The sequence below is a fragment of the Trichomycterus rosablanca genome, chromosome 27 (assembly GCF_030014385.1).
Source record: "Trichomycterus rosablanca isolate fTriRos1 chromosome 27, fTriRos1.hap1, whole genome shotgun sequence".
NCBI classification, from domain to species: Eukaryota; Metazoa; Chordata; class Actinopteri; order Siluriformes; family Trichomycteridae; genus Trichomycterus; species Trichomycterus rosablanca.
In genome coordinates, this window is record NC_086014.1 from 7,686,646 (window position 1) to 7,707,238 (window position 20,593).

Sequence of the window (20,593 nt, forward strand, 5' to 3'; positions counted from 1 at the left end):
TTTACCAAGGATAGAAACCTGTTCCTCAGTTTAAGGATAGTAAAATAGATTACAGTACTATATGAATGCGCAGGGCATCTGGGAGTGAGCTTTAATCTGTTTAATGCTCCCCTACTTGCCCAAAAATACTTTCTCAAAATGCTGATCAGGCACAATAATAACAATTTTGTTTCACACTTCTGAGTCTTATTAGAGATACAAAAAAGGGTTCAAAGTGAAAGCAGATTTAATTTAAAATACATTTTATTTCATTAGATCAGGTGCTCCCAAAATAAAGTTTAACTTAAAATATCTTGGGTTCATACTGTCTGCAATGAAATAAAAGAAATGCTTAATTAAATTTTCTATACTGTTCCAACTTTTTGGATTTTTACAACCAACCATTAGAGGAGAAGTCTGCTCGAAGCTGTTTTATCTGTACTTCGGACAGAGGCTGCAAAGGCGAGCGACACACACCACCATTATACCCAAACCACTCCATTGCCTTCTTTAGACCAGGAACACCAAACTTCCTAGTCACCTACAAAACAAGAATACAGGCAAAATATGTAATTTGATTCTTTAAAAATAACATATTTAGTACATAACAGAATAACATACTGTGGTACATTCAGTTCACACATACTAAAAAAATACCCACGTTTAATTATATGCAGACTTTGCTAATTCTTTTAAAAGTTATGAAACTTTTTGGAATACTTGGGTCCTGTTACATCTAGCAGAAAGGGAACACAGCATTGGCTCAAACAAGAGATGATTAAGGTTTTGAATTGGCCTAACTTCAAAGATACTGTTGTAAAACCTTCACTGTCAAAAGTTCTCCAATGTGTCTAGGTTAAAATGGCATGAAAGAGTGGGCAGGAATTTCATCTCAGCAATGTGAAAGACTACAGTTGGGGCCAAAAATCTGAGAATAGTGAAAATCACATGAAGTGAGTTCATCACAAAGCCAGGCAGCATTGCACTTTGCTTCAGTGAATTTCTAATGTACAGTATATCTAGACTGCCCAGACCTCAGACCCCCAGGACCGGAGCCACACACCCCTAGTTTGGAAAGACTAATCAAAAGCCTGAGAAAATAAATATGTTTTCAATCTAGATTGAACATTGAGATTGTGTCTGAATCCCGAACAGAGGCAGGGAGATTATTCCAAAGTTGTGGAGCTTCGTTAAGAAAATGCTCTTTCACCAGCTGTGATTCTAGTAACTATAAGTAACCCTGCACCTTGTGAACGAAGTGAACGTGCTGGGTTGTAGTGCTCAATAAGTTCACTCAGATGCTGTGGAGCCAGACCATGTAGCGCTTTGTAGGTTAGTAAAAGTATTTTGTAATTAATGTGGAATTTAATTTTCAGCCAGTGTAGAGATGATAAAATAGGACTAATATAACCAAACTTTCTAGTTCTGGTTAGCACTCGAGCTGCTGCATTTTTAACCAACTGGAGTTTGTTGATGGATCTGCCAGAGCATCCAGTGAGAACAGCATTACAATAATCTAACCAAGAAGTTATAAACGCATGCATCAGCGTCATTAACAGTATATTTCTTATTTTAGAGATATCTCGCAAATGAAAGAACGCAACTCTAGTAATATTATTAACATGGGCATCAAAGGAGAGATCTGAATCCATTGTAACACCCAAGTTTTTCGTATCCGAGCTAGGAGTTACAGATAAAGCGTTAAGTTAAGCTAAGGTAAATTGCTTTCAAACCCCAGAACACGCTACGCCAGAAATTAGTTCACCCTAAGGACCGGGTTCCTCCACACAAACAGAGTAACGTAGTGTATGCTGTTAGGTGCCGGGAGGATTGCCGGGAACTGTACATCGGGGAAACTAAACAGCCACTGGCGTTAAGGTTTATGCCACCATACCACAGAGTCCTGGCCAGAAGAGGTTGATCTTCTATGTTGGGCCATCCGAAACGGATGGCCCAACATAGAAGATCAACCTCTTCTGGCCAGGACTCTGCGGTTTACACCCACCTGCAAGCCAGCGGCCACTCATTTAATGATGAAGATGTGCAGATCCTTGACAAGGAGAAACGCTGGTTTGAACGTGGAGTCAAAGAGGCCATTTACGTGAAGAGGGAACGACCATCTCTGAACCGGGGAGGGGGCCTGAGAGTACATCTCTCACCATCATACAACGCCGTAATTGGAGCTTTACCCCAATCATGTGTGAAAGACACACATGACCATTGTAATTAATGGTCATTGTGAATTTCATATGGACCTGATCACCAGTTCCATTGTTATGCAATGGGTAGTGATCAGTCGTTATGCAAATCAACTGCATATAAGGTTGGGGTATTCAACACCAGCTCAGACTGAAGAAGTCATTCGGATTGAGTGACGAAACGTATCTCTACAACAAACTTATGTCCAGATGAACTGATTCAACTTTGTGGATAAAGCGTTAAGGTTTAGCACCAGGTTAGACAACTTGTCTCTTGCAGCCTAAGATCCAGAGTTTAGATTAGAGTGTAAATAATAGAGGTCCCAATTCTGACCCCTGTGGAACACCATACTTTTGTAGTTTTCCGAGTTTTTTTTCTTTACATAGACAAATTGAGAGCGGTCAGTCAAATATATTTCAAACCAAGAGAGTGCGAGTCCTTTAACACATACTGTTTTTTCTAGCCTATCCAGTAAAATGTTATGATCTACACTATCAAACGCTGCACTAAGATCTAATAGAACAAGAAAAGCGACGCATCCATTATCAGAGGACATTAATAAATCATTAACTACCCTAATTTATGCAGTTTTGGTACTATGGTTGGGTCTAAATCCTGACTGAAATTTTATGAATACTGTTTTCATGTTAATAAGAACATAACTGTTTAGAAACTGCTTTTTCTAGAATCTTGGAGACAAAAGGAAGGTTTGAAATCGGCCTATTATTAGACAGAACGTCTGGATTGAGATGAGGTTTTTTAATCAGGGGTTTAATAACAGTACTTTTAAACACTTTGGGTACATACCCAAGGCTAAGGGATGCATTTATTAAAGTAAGCAGGGGCTCTACAATGGCTGGAAGTAAACAAGCTGGAACATGGTGAAGTATACATGATGATGACTTTGATGATTTAATCAACGCAGTTGGTTCAGTTTGGGAGATTGGATTAAAGGAATTTAGTTGGATTACCTTGTTGATTAGGTCACTATTATCACCCACGCTGCTTAAAGTGAATTGATGCTTAATATTGCCAAGTGACACATTCTGACTTTGATCTTATCATTAAAACTTTTTTAAAATCATCACTGGTACAGTCAATATTTGATTATGGTATATTTGATTCAGTTTGGACACTGTCTCAAAGTTTGGACACTGGCTTTCTGTATTCACTGGGGGACTTTTTTTGCTTAGCGCTTTTTTCTTGTCCACTCACAGGTGTCACTGGGAATCCAGTTTTTGCATTTCTTGCAGTTTTTCTGTTTCCTTAGCAGCTTTCAGCATGACATTTTGTAAATGTTGACACAGTCCATCTTTGCCTGTTGTGTAGGGCAGTTGTAGCTTAGTGGTTAAGACACTGGACTAGTAATCAGAAGGTTGCTGGTTCAAGCCCCACCATGGCCAAGTTGCCACTGTTGGGTCCTTGAGCAAGACCCTTAACTCTCAATTGCTCAGATTGTATACTGTCACAATTGTAAGTCGCTTTGGATAAAAGCGTCCACTAAATGCTGAAAAAGTAAAAAGTAAAGTAAAAGTAGGTGGAACAGTGCAGAGAATCAACTTATGTTCAAGCACAGAAATCCACCAGTGTCTGATTCCTACTGTTTGACCAGATTTCCCATGGACTTAACTTTTTTCTGCATTTTATTTGACTCTTGCAGTGAAATCACTGGTAATCACAAGTAGGCTCTCTTTAGGAGTCAATGCAAGCATACATTCAATCTCCTTGCAGAATTGGTTAGTTTCATCATTTTGTTTGTCAGCAGTTGTTGTGTAACACTGGGTAATAGTCAGATTTGTGGCAAATGTGGCTGATAAGGGCAGTGGTAGCTCAGTGGTTAAGGTACTGGAATAGTGATCCCAGGGGTTTTTGTATCTGTTGGTCCTGGATTTTGTAAAGTTGCTTTGAGACAATGTATATTGTAAAAAGCGCTATATAAATAAAGTTGACTTGACTTGACTTGATCAATAGGTAGTTGTTTTAATCCAATTGTCACTTTGGATAAAAGCACTCTCTAAATGCTGTAAATGTAAAATGATATGACCCTGATACTCACTAGGTTGTAGGATGTTAGGTATGTAGCAACGTTTCTGTGAACCCAGACTGCAACATTTTGTTTGCAGCCCTCTTTTCCTGGTAACAGCACTAGCCATTGCCTGAACATTTAGTCTAGGACAGCCCACAAATACTGATGCTCAGTCTCTCCAAATCACTGCCAAATATTGATAACTTGCCAAATGAATTGAGACCCCCAACTTTCAAATGTACTATCTTGACACAAAATTTGATGTGTAGCTCATGAGTCTCTGCAACTTCTCTCTTTGGTCACTCCATCTTCTCCTTTACTGCATCTTCTCTCTTGGTTACAAACTTTGTGAGAAAAGGTGTGCATTAAAAAGGGTACTACTGGGTCATCAGTGTATACAGTGAACCTTTTTATCCTAGGCGATGTCCAAGCCAGTAAGGCATTGTTACTTGAACTTATGGTCTGTGGAATCAAATAGATGACTGAGCATCCCAATCTCTTGTCAGCCCTGCAGCCAACTCAGTGTTGCGCTAAGTTGGCAGAGAATGTGCGTTGACATGAAAAACTCACACCTAAACCCTCAATTGTTCGAGTGTATACGGTCAAAAGTGCAAGTCACTTCAAATAAAAGCATCTGCTCAATGCAAAAAAAAAATGTTTAAGTGTTTACTAAATGTTTAAATTAAATGTGTTATGAACTGCATGTTGTTTTCGGGTTAAAGTCATAACGTGGCAGAAAATAGAAGGCCATGTCACAAAATTAAATTACATTTACAATACTTACTTAAGTGCTGTTCCTTCAGTGATTTTTAAAATGTTTGCTATGGCTCTGTAGCTTTTCCTGTAGATGTAATAATTTTGTAGATGACAACTTAAGGTAGCTTATTCACCTTCAGCATTGCATGAAATCTGATCTATCCATTTTCTAATGAAACTAGGTGCAATTTGTAAGAGAACATTTTTGCTTTGTTTAACTGCTGTTGTAATTGTTACGATTGTCATGTGAGGCATACCGCTGTGTTTGGTTCAATAAGACGATATTGAAGGTCCTTGGCTTTGTCCCATTGACCAGATTTACATAGCTCTCCTAGCTCACATACTTGCTGACCTAAGACATTTGCTAAAGCACACACACCCCCAACAGCACCTGTAGAAACATAGCAAAAAAGTCGTAAAAGTTTGTGTTTTTCAGCTTATATATGCTTTTTTAACTCAATAACATTTAGTCATTAATTGATTAAAAACAGTAAAACGTGCTTATAATATTTATTGCTGTGATGATATCCAGACATCATAATGCTAAAAGCATAACTCTTTAGACACATCCATCACAAATTAGCCATTAGGAATACGCAAAAAGGAGAACTTGTAAATAGATACTTACCTACTGAGTATGCAGCCATGAGGAACCCAGCTGACCCTGCCAACACTTGAAAATCCTGTGATCTTGTCTTGTGTAAAATCAGTCCAATTTTGGTAATCTTTGTTTTACATTGTTCCAATGTAAAAATAATGAAGAAAAATATTTATGCATTTGCTTATTTTAAATGTCTCAGAACACATTCTACAAAGTGTTACCACAGTCTTAAACTCATATTTAAAAGGGGACTAGAAAAATACTGTGAACAGGGACATTTAAGTCTACATGTAGATGGTATTATACAAGATTTAAGTAAATAACAGAATTTCTTACAAACCCAAATGGTTAGTTAAAAAATGAAAGTATCTCTTACATCTCCACCACTGTCTTTGATACCAATTATGTTTGGATGCTGAGATAACTGCACCACTGCATCCACAGGCAGATCAAGAAAGGTGTTAGCTGGTACGCTGTATAGCACAACAGGTATAGGACTGGAATCTGCCACCTACACATTGGGGAACAAAAGATTTAAACAAAACAATGCAATGATTAACTACAAAATTATTAATTAATAAGTCCTTAAAAACCAGCTAGGTTTATTATATTTTTTTTCTAAAATTAAGCAAAACCCCTTAAGGTAAATCAGATAGCTTTGTTATGAAGCCCTGAATTTAAGGGTTCAGCAGTACATAAAATAATTTATACAATTAGGAACAAAAATTTAAGTTACTGATTTTTGTCAAACCTAATTATACATTAATAAAGAATAAATGAAATACATGAAATAAATGAATGAACAGCTGTATAAATATCAAGCGTCCAATAAGCCTGTGATGATCACTGGTCACTAAAGGCATAAATAGCATGTTCTTTGAAGCAATTTTTTTAAATTAAGAGGAAGTACAGTAAGTTTAATTTGAACATTTGACAATTTTTACACAAAGCAATTACATTTGAGACAGAATACAGTCCTAGCAATTTGCTATGGTCAAGGTTCCATAAGTGGCAGTATGGAACTTGAATCCTCAATCTTTCTGTTAATAGTCAATACCTTAACCAGTCTGCCACCACTGCTCCTAGCAGTGATTAAACACTTTTGACACTGACACACTAAACAAGGTTTTGGCCTGGGGGGTTGGGGACACCATCACCATAGGTGGATGCACCAACAAGAAGTGAAGTGGTGGTGTCAACATATTTATTTTGTGCTTGTATGCAACATATTTCATGTTGGCATTTAAGAGGTCAATTGTCCTGTTTTGTTTTCTAGTGAGACAGTCTACATTCTGATAGAAAGCAGTGTCCAGGTTAATGTGATTAAAATGGCCAGATGTTGTAATGAAAGAGTCCACAGGATCAAGGACGGATTAAGGATAGTCTGGGCCCCTTTTTTTCTGTTATGAATGATTTGTATTGTATCAATTCATCTGCCAGGCTCATGTTCAGATCTGAAGGATATGCTGCAGCGAGTGAGTTAGCCTTTAAAGTGAGCTCACTGTTGGACATATTGTCAGGCATGAAAAGAACATCAAATAGCTCAGTTAAGTGTGTGTATGCATTCAAACTGCTTGAAATTGCTTGTCTTAAATTTAAATAATTGCAAAATTGCTAAATTAATTTGTGTCTCTGCGCTTAAGAGAAATTGAACATAATAATTTTGAAACAATACAAATTCAGAAACATTAAGTAAGGGCCTGAATCGCATATTTGCAACAAAACGTCTGTTATGAAATAATTGTAGCTTGCCTGGCAATTTGTAGGTCCCTAGAAAGTCAAGGAGCTATGGTAAACGACTTCTATGGAAGTCACAGGGCCCTCTAATGGTATGCTCTGCTCTTCTCTAGGGCCCCCTGGTAGGGGCTCTCATAACCAGGGCCCTCTAAAAATATGCCCCCCTCTTTCCTAGGACCCCTAATAGCCAGAAGTCGAAGTCAGAGCAGTGCCACAACGCCTCATCCATTTTCATAAGGGGCCCAAAAGCATGGCTAGGGCCCCCAAGAGGCCCTGGGGTCAAAGTCCCTAATAGTCAGAGGATCCTTAAAATGGAGGGCCCTCGGAAATAAAAATATATTGTATCATAAATGTTGATAGGCATCGCAAAATGTTTTGGGGCCCCCTGACCTCAGGGGCCCCTGGGCGCTGGCCCCACTGGCCCGGTCAGTAATCCAGCCATGCACAGGATACACAAACACATAAAATGCACACTAATCTGTGTAGAACAGATGAGAAGTACCGTATATAAGTACGGCAACACAGAGCTACTAAGTAGTCTGCCACTCGTAGTGGCGCCTACAAATGCCACAACGTATGCCTGCATGTACTACATATGCCCCAACCTATGCGTATTCAAATGCCTGAATGTATGCGTATGCATTAAGTCCGCACATTCTTGTCCACAGACGGCCAAAAAAAACTCTGCTACGTTCGGGTGGCCGCAGGATACTCTGCCACTTTTTCAAGATCCAGAATTATAGGCTCGCTGGGAAAGAAACTGTCTAGAAAGGCCAAAAACACACATTTTTTCTTTCCATTTCTAGACTGTACATACAACATATTTTTACAGTTCATGTAACATACCTGTGTATAGTGGTGAATGAGTGCACTCGTGTCCATTTTACCATGATAAAAACTTGGTGTTACTACAAGCACACAATCAGCACCTGCACTGGCCATACTCTTGCTCAGTTTGATTGTCTCTCTGGTGGCTGAAAAAGGAGAATTCATAATTTCATGACTTTATTAAAATTGAAATTGGATTGCATCATAATCAATAATCATTATCAGCAGCATACTGGTCTGTAGTAAATTAAGTTTATGTTAAATGTTCTCCCGGGGACAACTACATCATACATCAAAATACTTCATACTATACTGACTTCAACTTATACTGACTTAACTAGCAATTGTTTTAATGAGTAAACAAAACATAACTGATACAGTTTATATATTGTGTCATGTAATCTTTGAGGAAAAAATGCAGACCAATGTTTAAAAGTCATTTTTTTATCCTGATTAGGTGCCACCTGAAAACACTAGGCACAAGGAGTCAAGTCAAGTCAAATTTATTTGTATAGTGCTTTTTACAACAGACATTGTCTCAAAGCAACTTTACAGAATCCAGGACTCACAGACCAAAACCCCTGTTGAGCAAGCCAAGGGTGACATTGGCAAAGAAAAACTCCCCTAAAATTACAGGAAAAAACCTTGAGAGGACCCATCCTCCTTGGGTAGCCTGGAGAATAATTTGAATGCATTAGACTTACACACATCATACACATACAAAATTAATTTACTAATACTACTAAAACTAAAACTAAACTAAAAGTTCATAATAATTTGCAAAAAGAATAAACAACCAACTGGAGTTCGTTACTATTTAGTCCAGTCTGTGATAAAGTCAGTAGTGAGTTCTGGACATTTTCTGTGCAAACACGCCAGGTTTCCATCATATCATTGAAGCATTGTTGGCACTGCAGTCTTGACTTGCAGTTTTTAACCTCAGATGGGTAAACCGGTTTTCATCAGAACCACCCCACATTAAAAAAACAAAAAATGTAGTTAAAATGTGAAATCATTAAGAGTAAGATGTCAGAGAGTAGCAGGAGACCCTGGCCCCTAATTATTACAACATAACTTGAAAAGAGAGTTAGCAGGTAACACATTCATGAGGGCTTTCACAGGATGTCAGCACCAACCTCCCCCACCGTCAACAAACATAAGAGCACCAGACTGCCCAGACCCCAGACACCTAGAATCAAAGCCACACATCCCTGGTTTGAAAAGACTAATCAAAGGCCTATCTAAATAAATATGTTTTTGCTTGATGTAAAAATTGAGACTGTGCCTGAATCGTGAAACCAGTATGCTGGCTACTGGAGTCACCAGTACAGGGATCAAAGACAAAAACAGAAAAAAACAAAAAACAAAGAATGCATGTCAAAAACAAAAAAACTTGTGTGAAGAAGAGATCAACTATCAGATATGTTAATGAAAAAGAACCACCACCACTGAAGGAAGAAATCAGGTGTGCCATGCTAAAATGACTAGGCGAAAGGCACCTGGTCCAGATAAAATTGCAACTGGCCTATAGCAGCTGAACTGCTCATGTTTGGTGGAGAGATGACTCTGAACAAGCTGCATAAGGTCTGCAGGAAAGAGTAGGAGAGACTGGAATCTTGCCAGAAAAATGGACACAGTCTTTTTCACTGCCTAAGAAAAGTGACTTGCCTCAATGCAGCAACTACAGCAATACTGCACTGGTCTCACATGTTAGCAAGATCCTGCATGAAATAAATGCAAACCAAGCTAAAGAGACTGCAAAAGAACAAACTGGATTTAGGTCGAGAAGAGACATGCGGTATCAGATCACAAACCTCCTGATTATCATTAAGGAAGCTAGAGAAAAGAACCAGGCACAATATTTATGTTTCATTGATTTCACAAAGGCATCTGACATATACAGCATGACCAATTACAGATAACCTTGCTGGTTCAACTACTCCAGGAATCCGTATAGCCAGCAACATGCTGCTGCCAGGACAATCACACATCAGAGAACAACACACCTTGGAGAACAAGTGATAACAAAGGTGCTCCAAAATTTGCCAGAGAATTCTAGATTGGTGGAAAGATCATTGACAGGTAATCTCAGGTATGCTGATGACATTGTATTATTGGTCACATCACAAGAAGCTGGTGTGTTGTATAAAGAAGGCGGCGCAGGAATACAACATGCTAATTAATGCAGCAAAAAGTAAACACGTACTGGAAATTATGGTAGAAGTTAGATGATTGAAACAAGTGGAATCCTTATATTTAGAAAGTAATCAAATACTGCAGAATGAGATGCTGAAATAAAGTAAAAAATGGCAATAAGACAGATGGTTAAATTAATTGACAAGGATATGGAAAAACAAGTCAGTTAGCACCATTACCAAGCTATGATTAATAAAAATCTTGGTCTTGTCAGTTGCCATTTATAAAGCCTAGACACTGAAGAAAGATGAAGTAAGTAAGTAAGTAATTAATTTATTTATAAAGCACATTTACAACCAAAGTGCTGTACATGTTGAAACATAAAACACACATATAAAAAGCAACACAAAGTATAAAACAGTAGAACAACAGAAACGCAGACCATGACACTCATCCAGGAAACGCTAGTTGGTAGAAGTGCGTTTTTAGTCTAGATTTAAAAACACAAATGGAGGAAGCGGCCCTGATGTCCAAAGGTAGACTGTTCCACAACCTCGGAGCAGCAACTGCAAAGGCTCGATCACCTTTGAGCTTTGACCGTGCACGTGGCACAGCCAAGAGCAATTGATCGGATGACCTAAGAGATCTAGGAGAACAATAGAAATGGAGCAAGTCTCTTATGTAAGATGGCGCCAATCCATATAAGGACTGAAAAACGAACAGAAGAACTTTAAATTGGATCCTGTAGCTTACAGGAAGCCAATGGAGAGATGCCAGGACCGGGGTAATGTGGTCAAACTTCTTTGTACCTGTGAGCAGACGTGCCGCTGCATTTTGGACTAGCTGTAACCGAGCTAATGAGGACTTACTTATACCCATATACAAACTGTTACAGTAGTCTAGGCGACATGAAATAAGTGCATGAATTACCTTTTCCAGGTCTTGTGGTGACAAAATTGATTTGATCTTAGCAATTGATCTAAGGTGAAAAAAAGCTGCTTCTAACAACAGAGTTTATTTGTTTATCGAATTTCAGGTCAGAATCAAATATTACCCCAAGATTCTTTACCTGTGATTTCACATAGTCTGACAGTTCCCCAATGTTTTCTATTAAAGGATCTGTATATTTGGGAGAGCCAAAGAGAATAACTTCTGTTTTATCCTCATTCAGTTGAAGAAAACTATTTGCTAACCAACACTTAATCTCTTTCAAGCATTCCTTCAGGCGTTTAAAAGAGCACAAATCGGTTGGACGCAGGGGGAGGTACAGCTGGGTATCGTCGGCATAACAATGAAATTGAATACCATACTTCCTGATGATTTTCCCCAAAGGAAGCATATATAAAGCAAACAGTACCGGCCCCAGGATAGATCCTTGAGGAACCCCACAGCCAATGGTAGAAACAGAAGAAAAGAAATTACAGACATGTACTGAGAAGGTCCTATTGCAAAGATAAGACTTAAACCAACATAGTGCTGCCCCCCTAAGGCCAACCACATGCTCAAGACGTTGAATGAGCAAATTGTGGTCAACAGTATCAAAAGCGGCGGTAAGGTCTAATAAGACTAAGATAGCACACTTTCCTGCATCTGCAGCAAGGAGCAGGTCATTAGTCACCTTTAGGAGGGCTGATTCTGTACTATGAAAAGGTTTAAAACCAGACTGAAAAATTTCAAAGATGTCATTTTTTGTCAAATGAGCCCACAGCTTTGAAAGCACCACTTTCTCCAATACTTTAGAAAGGAAGGGTAGTTTTGAGATTGGTCGATAATTATTAAGTATAGAGATATTAAGATTATGTTTTTTAAGTAAGGGCTGCACAGCAGCATGCTTAAAACACACAGGAACAGTACCAGAAGATAGACAGGCATTTATTATAGTCAACAGAGTAGGACCAATTGTAACTGTTTCCATAAGGAGGGAAGTGGGGATAATATCACCAGGAGAGGTTGTGGGTTTCATGCAAAAAAACACATCTTTCAATGCAGAAAGAGAGATGGGCTCAAAAAGATAGAAGCTATCCGAACACCCCAAATTTGGATGGGGGTCATTATTAGAGGGTGTTATATTTAATTTGATTGTCTCAATTTTCCCCATGAAAAACTGCAAAAAATCCTCACAAATTTTAGAGGACTCGACAGGGTAACAAATTGGTGGATTTAGAACAGAGTTAATAGTAGTGAATAAAACTCTGGGTTTGTTTCTGTGCCTAGATAGAATATTTGAAAAATAGCTTTCTCTAGCCAGCCTAGTAGCTTCTTGAAAAGCAAACAGGCAGCTCTTTAAAATCTCAAAAGATACCTGAAGCCTGTCTTTCTTCCATTTCCGCTCTGCTTTCCGACACTCTGTTCTAAGGATGCGGATATTATCATTTACCCATGGCTGATTGGGTTTACCCTTAGCCCGCCTGGTTGTGAAGGGAGCCACAGAGTCAAGGATTGATGAGCAGGTGGAGTTAAACATGGTGACCAATTCATCAGCAGTTGAATTAGATAAAGGAGGCACATTGCACTCTAGAGGGGACATCTTAAGAAAAGATTCTGAAAAAATGCTTGCTGTAGCAGAGTTTATAGGCCGATAACGACAGCTTGTAGCTCTGGTGCCGGTGGCTTGCATTGGCAATGTGATATAAAAAAATACTGATTTATGATCAGAAAACCCAACATCCTCGATTACAGTATTATTAATAGGAAAACCATAAGATAAAACAAGATCAAGAGTATGACCGAGACTATGAGTGGGACCACTGATTGACTGTACAAGGTTAAAAGATTCTATTAGGTGCATAAATTCACTGACCATAGGTTTGTTTGGGCAACAGACATGAATATTAAAATCCCCCAGAATTAAAAGTCTGTCTGCAGTAGGTATAATCCAAGCCAAGAAGTTAGAAAATTCATTGATAAAATTACCAACCACTTTAGGTGGTCTACAGGTCCTTCTCAAAAAATTAGCATATTGTGATAAAGTTCATTATTTTCCATAATGTAATGATAAAAATTAAACTTTCATATATTTTAGATTCATTGCACACCAACTGAAATATTTCAGGTCTTTTATTGTTTTAATACTGATGATTTTGGCATACAGCTCATGAAAACCCAAAATTCCTATCTAAAAAAATTAGCATATTTCATCCGACCAATAAAAGAAAAGTGTTTTTAATACAAAAAAAGTCAACCTTCAAATAATTATGTTCAGTTATGCACTCAATACTTGGTCGGGAATCCTTTTGCAGAAATGACTGCTTCAATGCGGCGTGGCATGGAGGCAATCAGCCTGTGGCACTGCTGAGGTGTTATGGAGGCCCAGGATGCTTCGATAGCGGCCTTAAGCTCATCCAGAGTGTTGGGTCTTGTGTCTCTCAACTTTCTCTTCACAATATCCCACAGATTCTCTATGGGGTTCAGGTCAGGAGAGTTGGCAGGCCAATTGAGCACAGTAATACCATGGTCAGTAAACCATTCACCAGTGGTTTTGGCACTGTGAGCAGGTGCCAGGTCGTGCTGAAAAATGAAATCTTCATCTCCATAAAGCTTTTCAGCAGATGGAAGCATGAAGTGCTCCAAAATCTCCTGATGGCTAGCTGCATTGACCCTGCCCTTGATAAAACACAGTGGACCAACACCAGCAGCTGACATGGCACCCCAGACCATCACTGACTGTGGGTACTTGACACTGGACTTCAGGCATTTTGGCATTTCCTTCTCCCCAGTCTTCCTCCAGACTCTGGCACCTTGATTTCCGAATGACATGCAAAATTTGCTTTCATCCGAAAACAGTACTTTGGACCACTGAGCAACAGTCCAGTGCTGCTGTTTCTGGTTCAAAAGTGGCTTGACCTGGGGAATGCGGCACCTGTAGCCCATTTCCTGCACACGCCTGTGCACGGTGGCTCTGGATGTTTCTACTCCAGACTCAGTCCACTGCTTCCGCAGGTCCCCCAAGGTCTGGAATCGGCCCTTCTCCACAATCTTCCTCAGGGTCCGGTCACCTCTTCTCGTTGTGCAGCGTTTTCTGCCACACTTTTTCCTTCCCACAGACTTCCCACTGAGGTGCCTTGATACAGCACTCTGGGAACAGCCTATTCGTTCAGAAATTTCTTTCTGTGTCTTACCCTCTTGCTTGAGGGTGTCAATGATGGCCTTCTGGACAGCAGTCAGGTCGGCAGTCTTACCCATGATTGCAGTTTTGAGTAATGAACCAGGCTGGGAGTTTTTAAAAGCCTCAGGAATCTTTTGCAGGTGTTTAGAGTTAATTCGTTGATTCAGATGATTAGGTTAATAGCTCGTTTAGAGAACCTTTTCATGATATGCTAATTTTTTGAGATAGGAATTTTGGGTTTTCATGAGCTGTATGCCAAAATCATCAGTATTAAAACAATAAAAGACCTGAAATATTTCAGTTGGTGTGCAATGAATCTAAAATATATGAAAGTTTAATTTTTATCATTACATTATGGAAAATAATGAACTTTATCACAATATGCTAATTTGAGAAGGACCTGTATATATAAGAGCACAAATCAGAGGATAACTACAATCCAGTTGTATAAGCTGCACTTCAAAACTAGTAAAATGTTCGACTGAAAGAGCTTCACATTTAAATCGGTTATTAAAAACCACAGCCACACCCCCTCCTGTACCAGTGGCTCTTGGACAGCTTAAAAAGGAACAGTCCGGAGGGCACAGTTCCAGTAGAGGGCTAAATTCGTCAACACTGAGCCATGTTTCAGTTAAAAATATAAAATCTAACTGATGATTTAAGAAGAAATCTTTCAGGATAAAAGTTTTGTTCGTGAGCGATCTCACATTGGCCAGTGCCATTTTCATCGGGGTGTATACAGCGGCCGAGCTCGGTTCCGGGACGAATTCTCGTAGGTTTGTGAGTACCGCTCCCTCTCTTCTACGGCGAAGTGGGCGTACCCGGACAGGCCAGCTGAGCGCCGATTTGTCAGGCTGAACACACCTGAGATAAACAGGTTTGAAATCTAATGAGTAGTCGCGGACAAGATCAGGTGCAAAGTCCACTCCGCGTTTCCCATCCCACTCCGTGGACAGCGTTGTCATTGAGACTAAACCGCTACTATTGTGCAAGGCAGCAGTGCTCTGAAGATGTGTTTGCGGAGCGGCAGTGCGCACGGCTGACCAGAAGGATGGAATAGCGTTACCGTTTCGAAAATAAACAAGCTTTCTCCGGGAGCCCCTGTGAAAATAACGAGGCCGGCGAAGGAGTCCAAGCTGTTTGATGACTAGAATACACGATGGAGTAGTGCAATTGTTGAACTTCATCAGCTGGTCAACGGAATAGTTCAACATTGTGCCGATCCCAGGAAAACTCATCCACCGTTCGCCACCAGCCGCAGACGCGATGTACAGTAGAAAGAACAAAAGTATCAAAGAACAAATGAAAGTATCAAAAGTAACATAAAAAGAAATAGAGCCACAAAGTGTGTAAAAAGATGAAAACGAAAAACGATAAAAATACAATAAAATACGGTAACGGTAGCGGCAGCCAAATGCGCCAGCGTCCACCATCACCATGACAACCACCATCACCATGACAACATGACACATTGGAAGATAAACACATTCAGGCTTTTAGGAGCAAGAGCATCAGTTTGTTTGTTTGTTCGAGTTTAACGCTGTATCAGCACATTTAGGCTATTTATACAGCAGTACATAGGTTGTATCCTATGTCTATGTCATTTTAAACAAATTATAACAGATGTTTTAGATTTAAATGTGTCAAAAAGCTCAGTATTTTACCTGGTGATTGTAGCAGGTGATGTAGCAGGTTTTGTATATTGTTTTTGGTAAAGAATTTCTGTCTTCTGTGTTTAGTGCTTGGCAGTCCCTCAATATGTGTTTGATTGTTAGTGTATTGTTTATGTGCAACGTGGTGATGTGGAAATTCTTGGTGATGGGCTTGGCGATAATCAACAGACAATAAATTTTGCTCTTTACCAGAAAATTCATAAAAATGTCCATCCTTGCCCAGGTGGCGCAACGGGATATTCCAATAGCACACCAGTGGTTTGAATCTTGGCTCTGCTTCTAGTCGGCTGGGCGCCATCTAGCGGGCACAACTGGCAGTGCCTGCAGCAGACAAAAAATTGGCCATCAAGTGTGCTGGGTGGGAGAAGACCAGACTAATGAAATGGGTGGGGTCTTCAAACACTCTGCAAGGACTCTGCTTAGCAGTCCTAGGTGCCTGTGCATTGGAGGAGTCTCATGTGCGAATCCACTGAGACACCGGCAAAAAAAGGGGGTCGAGGGACTGCGTACATGTCGGAGGGGGCATGAGCAGACGATTATACCCTACTCTCCACTAAATCGGGAGAAAATGCATAAAATAAACAGAAAAAAATGCCTATCCATCTGTATGTGATCTGAAGCTCCAGTGCAAATAGGTTATGCAGCAATGCAACAACACAAAGCACAAAAATACAAAGCACCTCTAAATGGCCCTAAAAGAAACAAAATTAAGGTTGTGGAGTGGCCTAGTCTAAGTCTTGACTTGAACCCCATTCAGATACTGTGGCAGGACCTCAAACAGGCTGTTTAGCTGAAAATCTTTTAAAAGTTAAAGTAATTCTGCAAAAAAAAGTTAAATATCATTTATTTACATGCCCTAAAGAAAATCTTCATACTTCTTTGTCACTGGTCTTAGTCTGAAATGAAAACTCAGACAAATATCTTCCTTCATCCTTATTTATACATTTAGCATTTGCATTTTTTTATTTGTGAATATTTACAAAAATCAGTACATTTAATCTGATTAAACATAAAATATCTATAATTTTAAAAATTAAATAATTAATTAATTAATTAAATACATGTAAAAGACAGTTCATGAATCACTGCTTTAATTAATTTTTTATCTGAAATTAATTTTAATTTCTGTCTCAACGTTTGGGAATTGTGATTGAACATTCAAAGTCATTGTCAAAACTGTTATAGTAAAAGTAATGTAATTTAAAAAAAATTTATTTTGGTATACATATACAAGTTTTGATTGGATATGTTTGTATGTTAGATGTTTTATTAATTTAAACATCTAAATCTGATTTAAAACTTTTTTAACTACATTTTAAAATACACTGGAATTTTTGGCATGATAAACAGGAGTAGTATGATTGTCGGCAAATGATCAATTTCGATCGTGTTTGTTTAAATACCAGCCACTGTTAACCAATTTGTTGAACCATAAATCAACAGCAAAAAACTGATAGTTTTATGCTTATATTCCTTAATACATAAAGTTAAAACCATGTTAAACCAATGTGCATAAATAAATAAGTAAATAAATTATGGAAATCAAAGTTGGTTTTTAGTATGTATTATTTAAAAACTTTTGAGATGAGTGGTCTCAGAAGAAAAGTTTAGTACATATTTAGGCTAATGAAATGTTTTTGAAAGCCATGTGTCTCTTTACATCTGGTGCAACACTAACACCACATTTCACCATATGAACAACAAACATGGCTGTGGTAGTGTGATGTTCTGGGGCTGCTGTGCTTCTGCAGTATTTGTATGACTTGTCATAATCGATGGAACCACGCAAGGAGAATGTCTGCCTGTCAGTCCATGACATAACAGCCAAGTACAAAAATTACTCAAAGCACACAAGAAAATCTACCTTTGTCCTGCTCAAAACAAAGAGAAAAAAAAATTAAGGTTTCGGAGTGGCTGAGTCAAAGTCCTGACTTGTATCCCATTACATTGTAATCCTTCTGTGGCAAGCCCTTAAACAGCCAGTTAATGTTTAAAAACCTTTATGTGAAGCCAAATTAAAACAATTCTGCACAAAGGAGTGGGTCAAAACCACTTACTGCAAGTTTTTTGCAATGTTTGATTGCAGTTGTTAAGGCCAAGAGTGGCACAACCAGTTATTAGGCTTAGATTTAAAACATTTGAAACATTTAAGTGTAACCGGTTTTCTGACGATGTAACAGCAGCTGCTAGTCTATTTTTTCCCTTTTCAACTATTATTTTTACTAGTATATTAAAATCTATTCTATCAAACTGGTGCAACTTTATCTGGATATTTTTTCTCTATTTTTTGGATTTCAACCTCATTGTGTGAGTTCTGGATCACTGAATTTAACCATCTGCTATTTTGTTTTATATTTGTTAACAGAACTACCCCAAGAAATACATTTTACATTTGCCACATTTATCAGCCTACAATCCCAAGCCCTTGCTGTACTGTACGTCTCTTCACTGGTCTGGCTACATTGTATTAGTCTCCACTTTGCTGTGCTTCAGGGGTTTTTGTCTTGGGTATGTAGTGATTACTGCCTTCTCCTGTTCAATGCTGGTGGTAGTGACTTCAAGGGGTTAGCTGGCTAATGTGGTATCCAAATATTGACAATTTGGAATATAAATGTGGTGCTGGGCATCCCTACTTTCTTGAAGAACTAAAGAAGGGGCAAGCTTGGCATTCCTTTGCCTCAGTACCATCTTCTGTAATTTTTTAACTTTTGCATCTGAACCTTGATCACCTGGCTTCCCTCAAATGCTGCACTGGGCATAGCCTGCTACATGCACAATTTATACCACAGCTCTCACTGCAAACAAAACTCAAACATCTTAGCTGTAAGAAGCATCCCATGCATTTGGAGTCTGTATCACTGTCATTTTCAAACTTGACAGTGTGTTAATTGTAACTCATTAAGAGACCTGTCCAAAACAGACTAACTGGGCATAGTAATCACCATCTAACCAACTGATCCAATCCTTTTTACTTGTTAATTTTCTATTTTAAGTATTTTCAGTTATTTTATACACTTTTATACATATAGCACACAAATCTACCTTTTATTACTTATTTTAATAACTGTTGTCAGTTTGTTTTATTCAATATTATATTTAATGTGCTGTAACTTATCTGTATGTATATAAATCAGCAGAAATAGAAGAAGTCAGGGGATGGACAAACACATTTTTACAGCATTCTGTTATCATTATCATTAATTATTAGGTAAATTAATTATTTAATTTTGCATTGTAATAAATGATACATTATTGTTGCTTTCCAATTACAAAATTAAAAAAGTCAAATTACAAACTTCAAACTACAATTACACACTGAAACTGAAGCCATAACCTCTTAGATTGAATTAGTAAAAATATTTTTGACAGTGTATGTACAAGTTGAAAACAAAATAAAAACTAATCTTACATTCACAGCCAGATCCAGCCATTACCAGTTTAGATGAGGGGAGAACCTCTCTAACTTTCCTCACTACATCTATTCGCTCCTCTGATGTCATATATGGGTACTCGCCATTAGAGCCTTGAACAACAAGACCTACCAGGGTTTTAAAAAAATGACATTAGTATTTAATACATACAATAAATGTAGTTTAAAAAGTTGAATATTTTGCATAATTGTATGTGTAGTATATATAAAGGTATAACAAATTCTGTAGAACTCATAACATTTGTGAATTTTAACATTTACTAACAAACAGGCATAAATATATGAATGAAAGAATACACTTTTATAATTCCAATATTTTCAGGTATGAATGAATTCGGTTATATTAATTAAGTACTGTAATATGAACTAGTGCATTTTAATTATTATGCTTACCTTTAAAAGATAAATTACCATACTGCTGCAGGTTTTCTTCTAGGCTTTGATAATCCACATCCCCCTCTTGTGTGAACGGAGTAGCAATGGGAGGAAAAATCCCACCAATATCAAGCCTTTGACCAAAGTGTTGACTTATACCTCTCAATACAAAACCAGTGTTACTTCTAGTCATATGATTTAAAATCTTAATCAACATTATGGCTTTGTTATTTTGTATCTGGTCAAAAGGCACAAAACAAGTAAAGCTGACCTTTGGTCACTGGCAGATGTTCTTCACTTGTCTGTCAAATATTGATAGAAATTAGGGAGGAAAAAAAATCATGCAAAACTAACAAGCATAATACAATAGTGCAAACTACAAACTCCTTTTCCAAAAAAGGTTGGGACATTTTGTAAAAGGCAAGAAAAAGAAGAATCTGTCATTTGTTTATCTAGAATCTTTACTGGCAAAAGTAGAAAGAAAAAACATCCAGTGTGTAATCAAATTGCATTTTGCAAACAGAACATCTAGAATTTGATGTCTGCAACACAGACTAAAAAGTCAGAGGCAAAACATAAGTGAAAACTTTAGAGCACATTTAAGTTGCATAGTTCCACAATAAGCAAGTGAACAGATGAGGGAAACATATTCGGGTATAAAAGGAGGATCAGTCTTTACAAGCAATGATTGGCAATTGTCTACTAAAGTTTGGCACAAAGCTGTAAGGCATGACCAATCAGTTAAAAA

At 38.2% G+C, this 20,593-nt stretch overlaps 1 protein-coding gene across 1 annotated transcript; it reads right to left on the minus strand.

The window, feature by feature from the left end:
• Positions 1-225: 225 nt before the first annotated feature.
• hoga1 (4-hydroxy-2-oxoglutarate aldolase 1) lies at positions 226-20,113 on the minus strand. Its single transcript, XM_062989683.1, has 7 exons — positions 19,864-20,113; positions 19,450-19,578; positions 8,145-8,272; positions 5,938-6,072; positions 5,589-5,685; positions 5,218-5,351; positions 226-520 (listed from the first exon to the last, which is right to left on the minus strand). Exons 1-7 carry the CDS (start codon positions 20,060-20,062, stop codon positions 371-373), a joined length of 972 nt encoding a protein of 323 aa, XP_062845753.1. The 5' UTR covers positions 20,063-20,113; the 3' UTR covers positions 226-370.
• Positions 20,114-20,593: the final 480 nt, after the last annotated feature.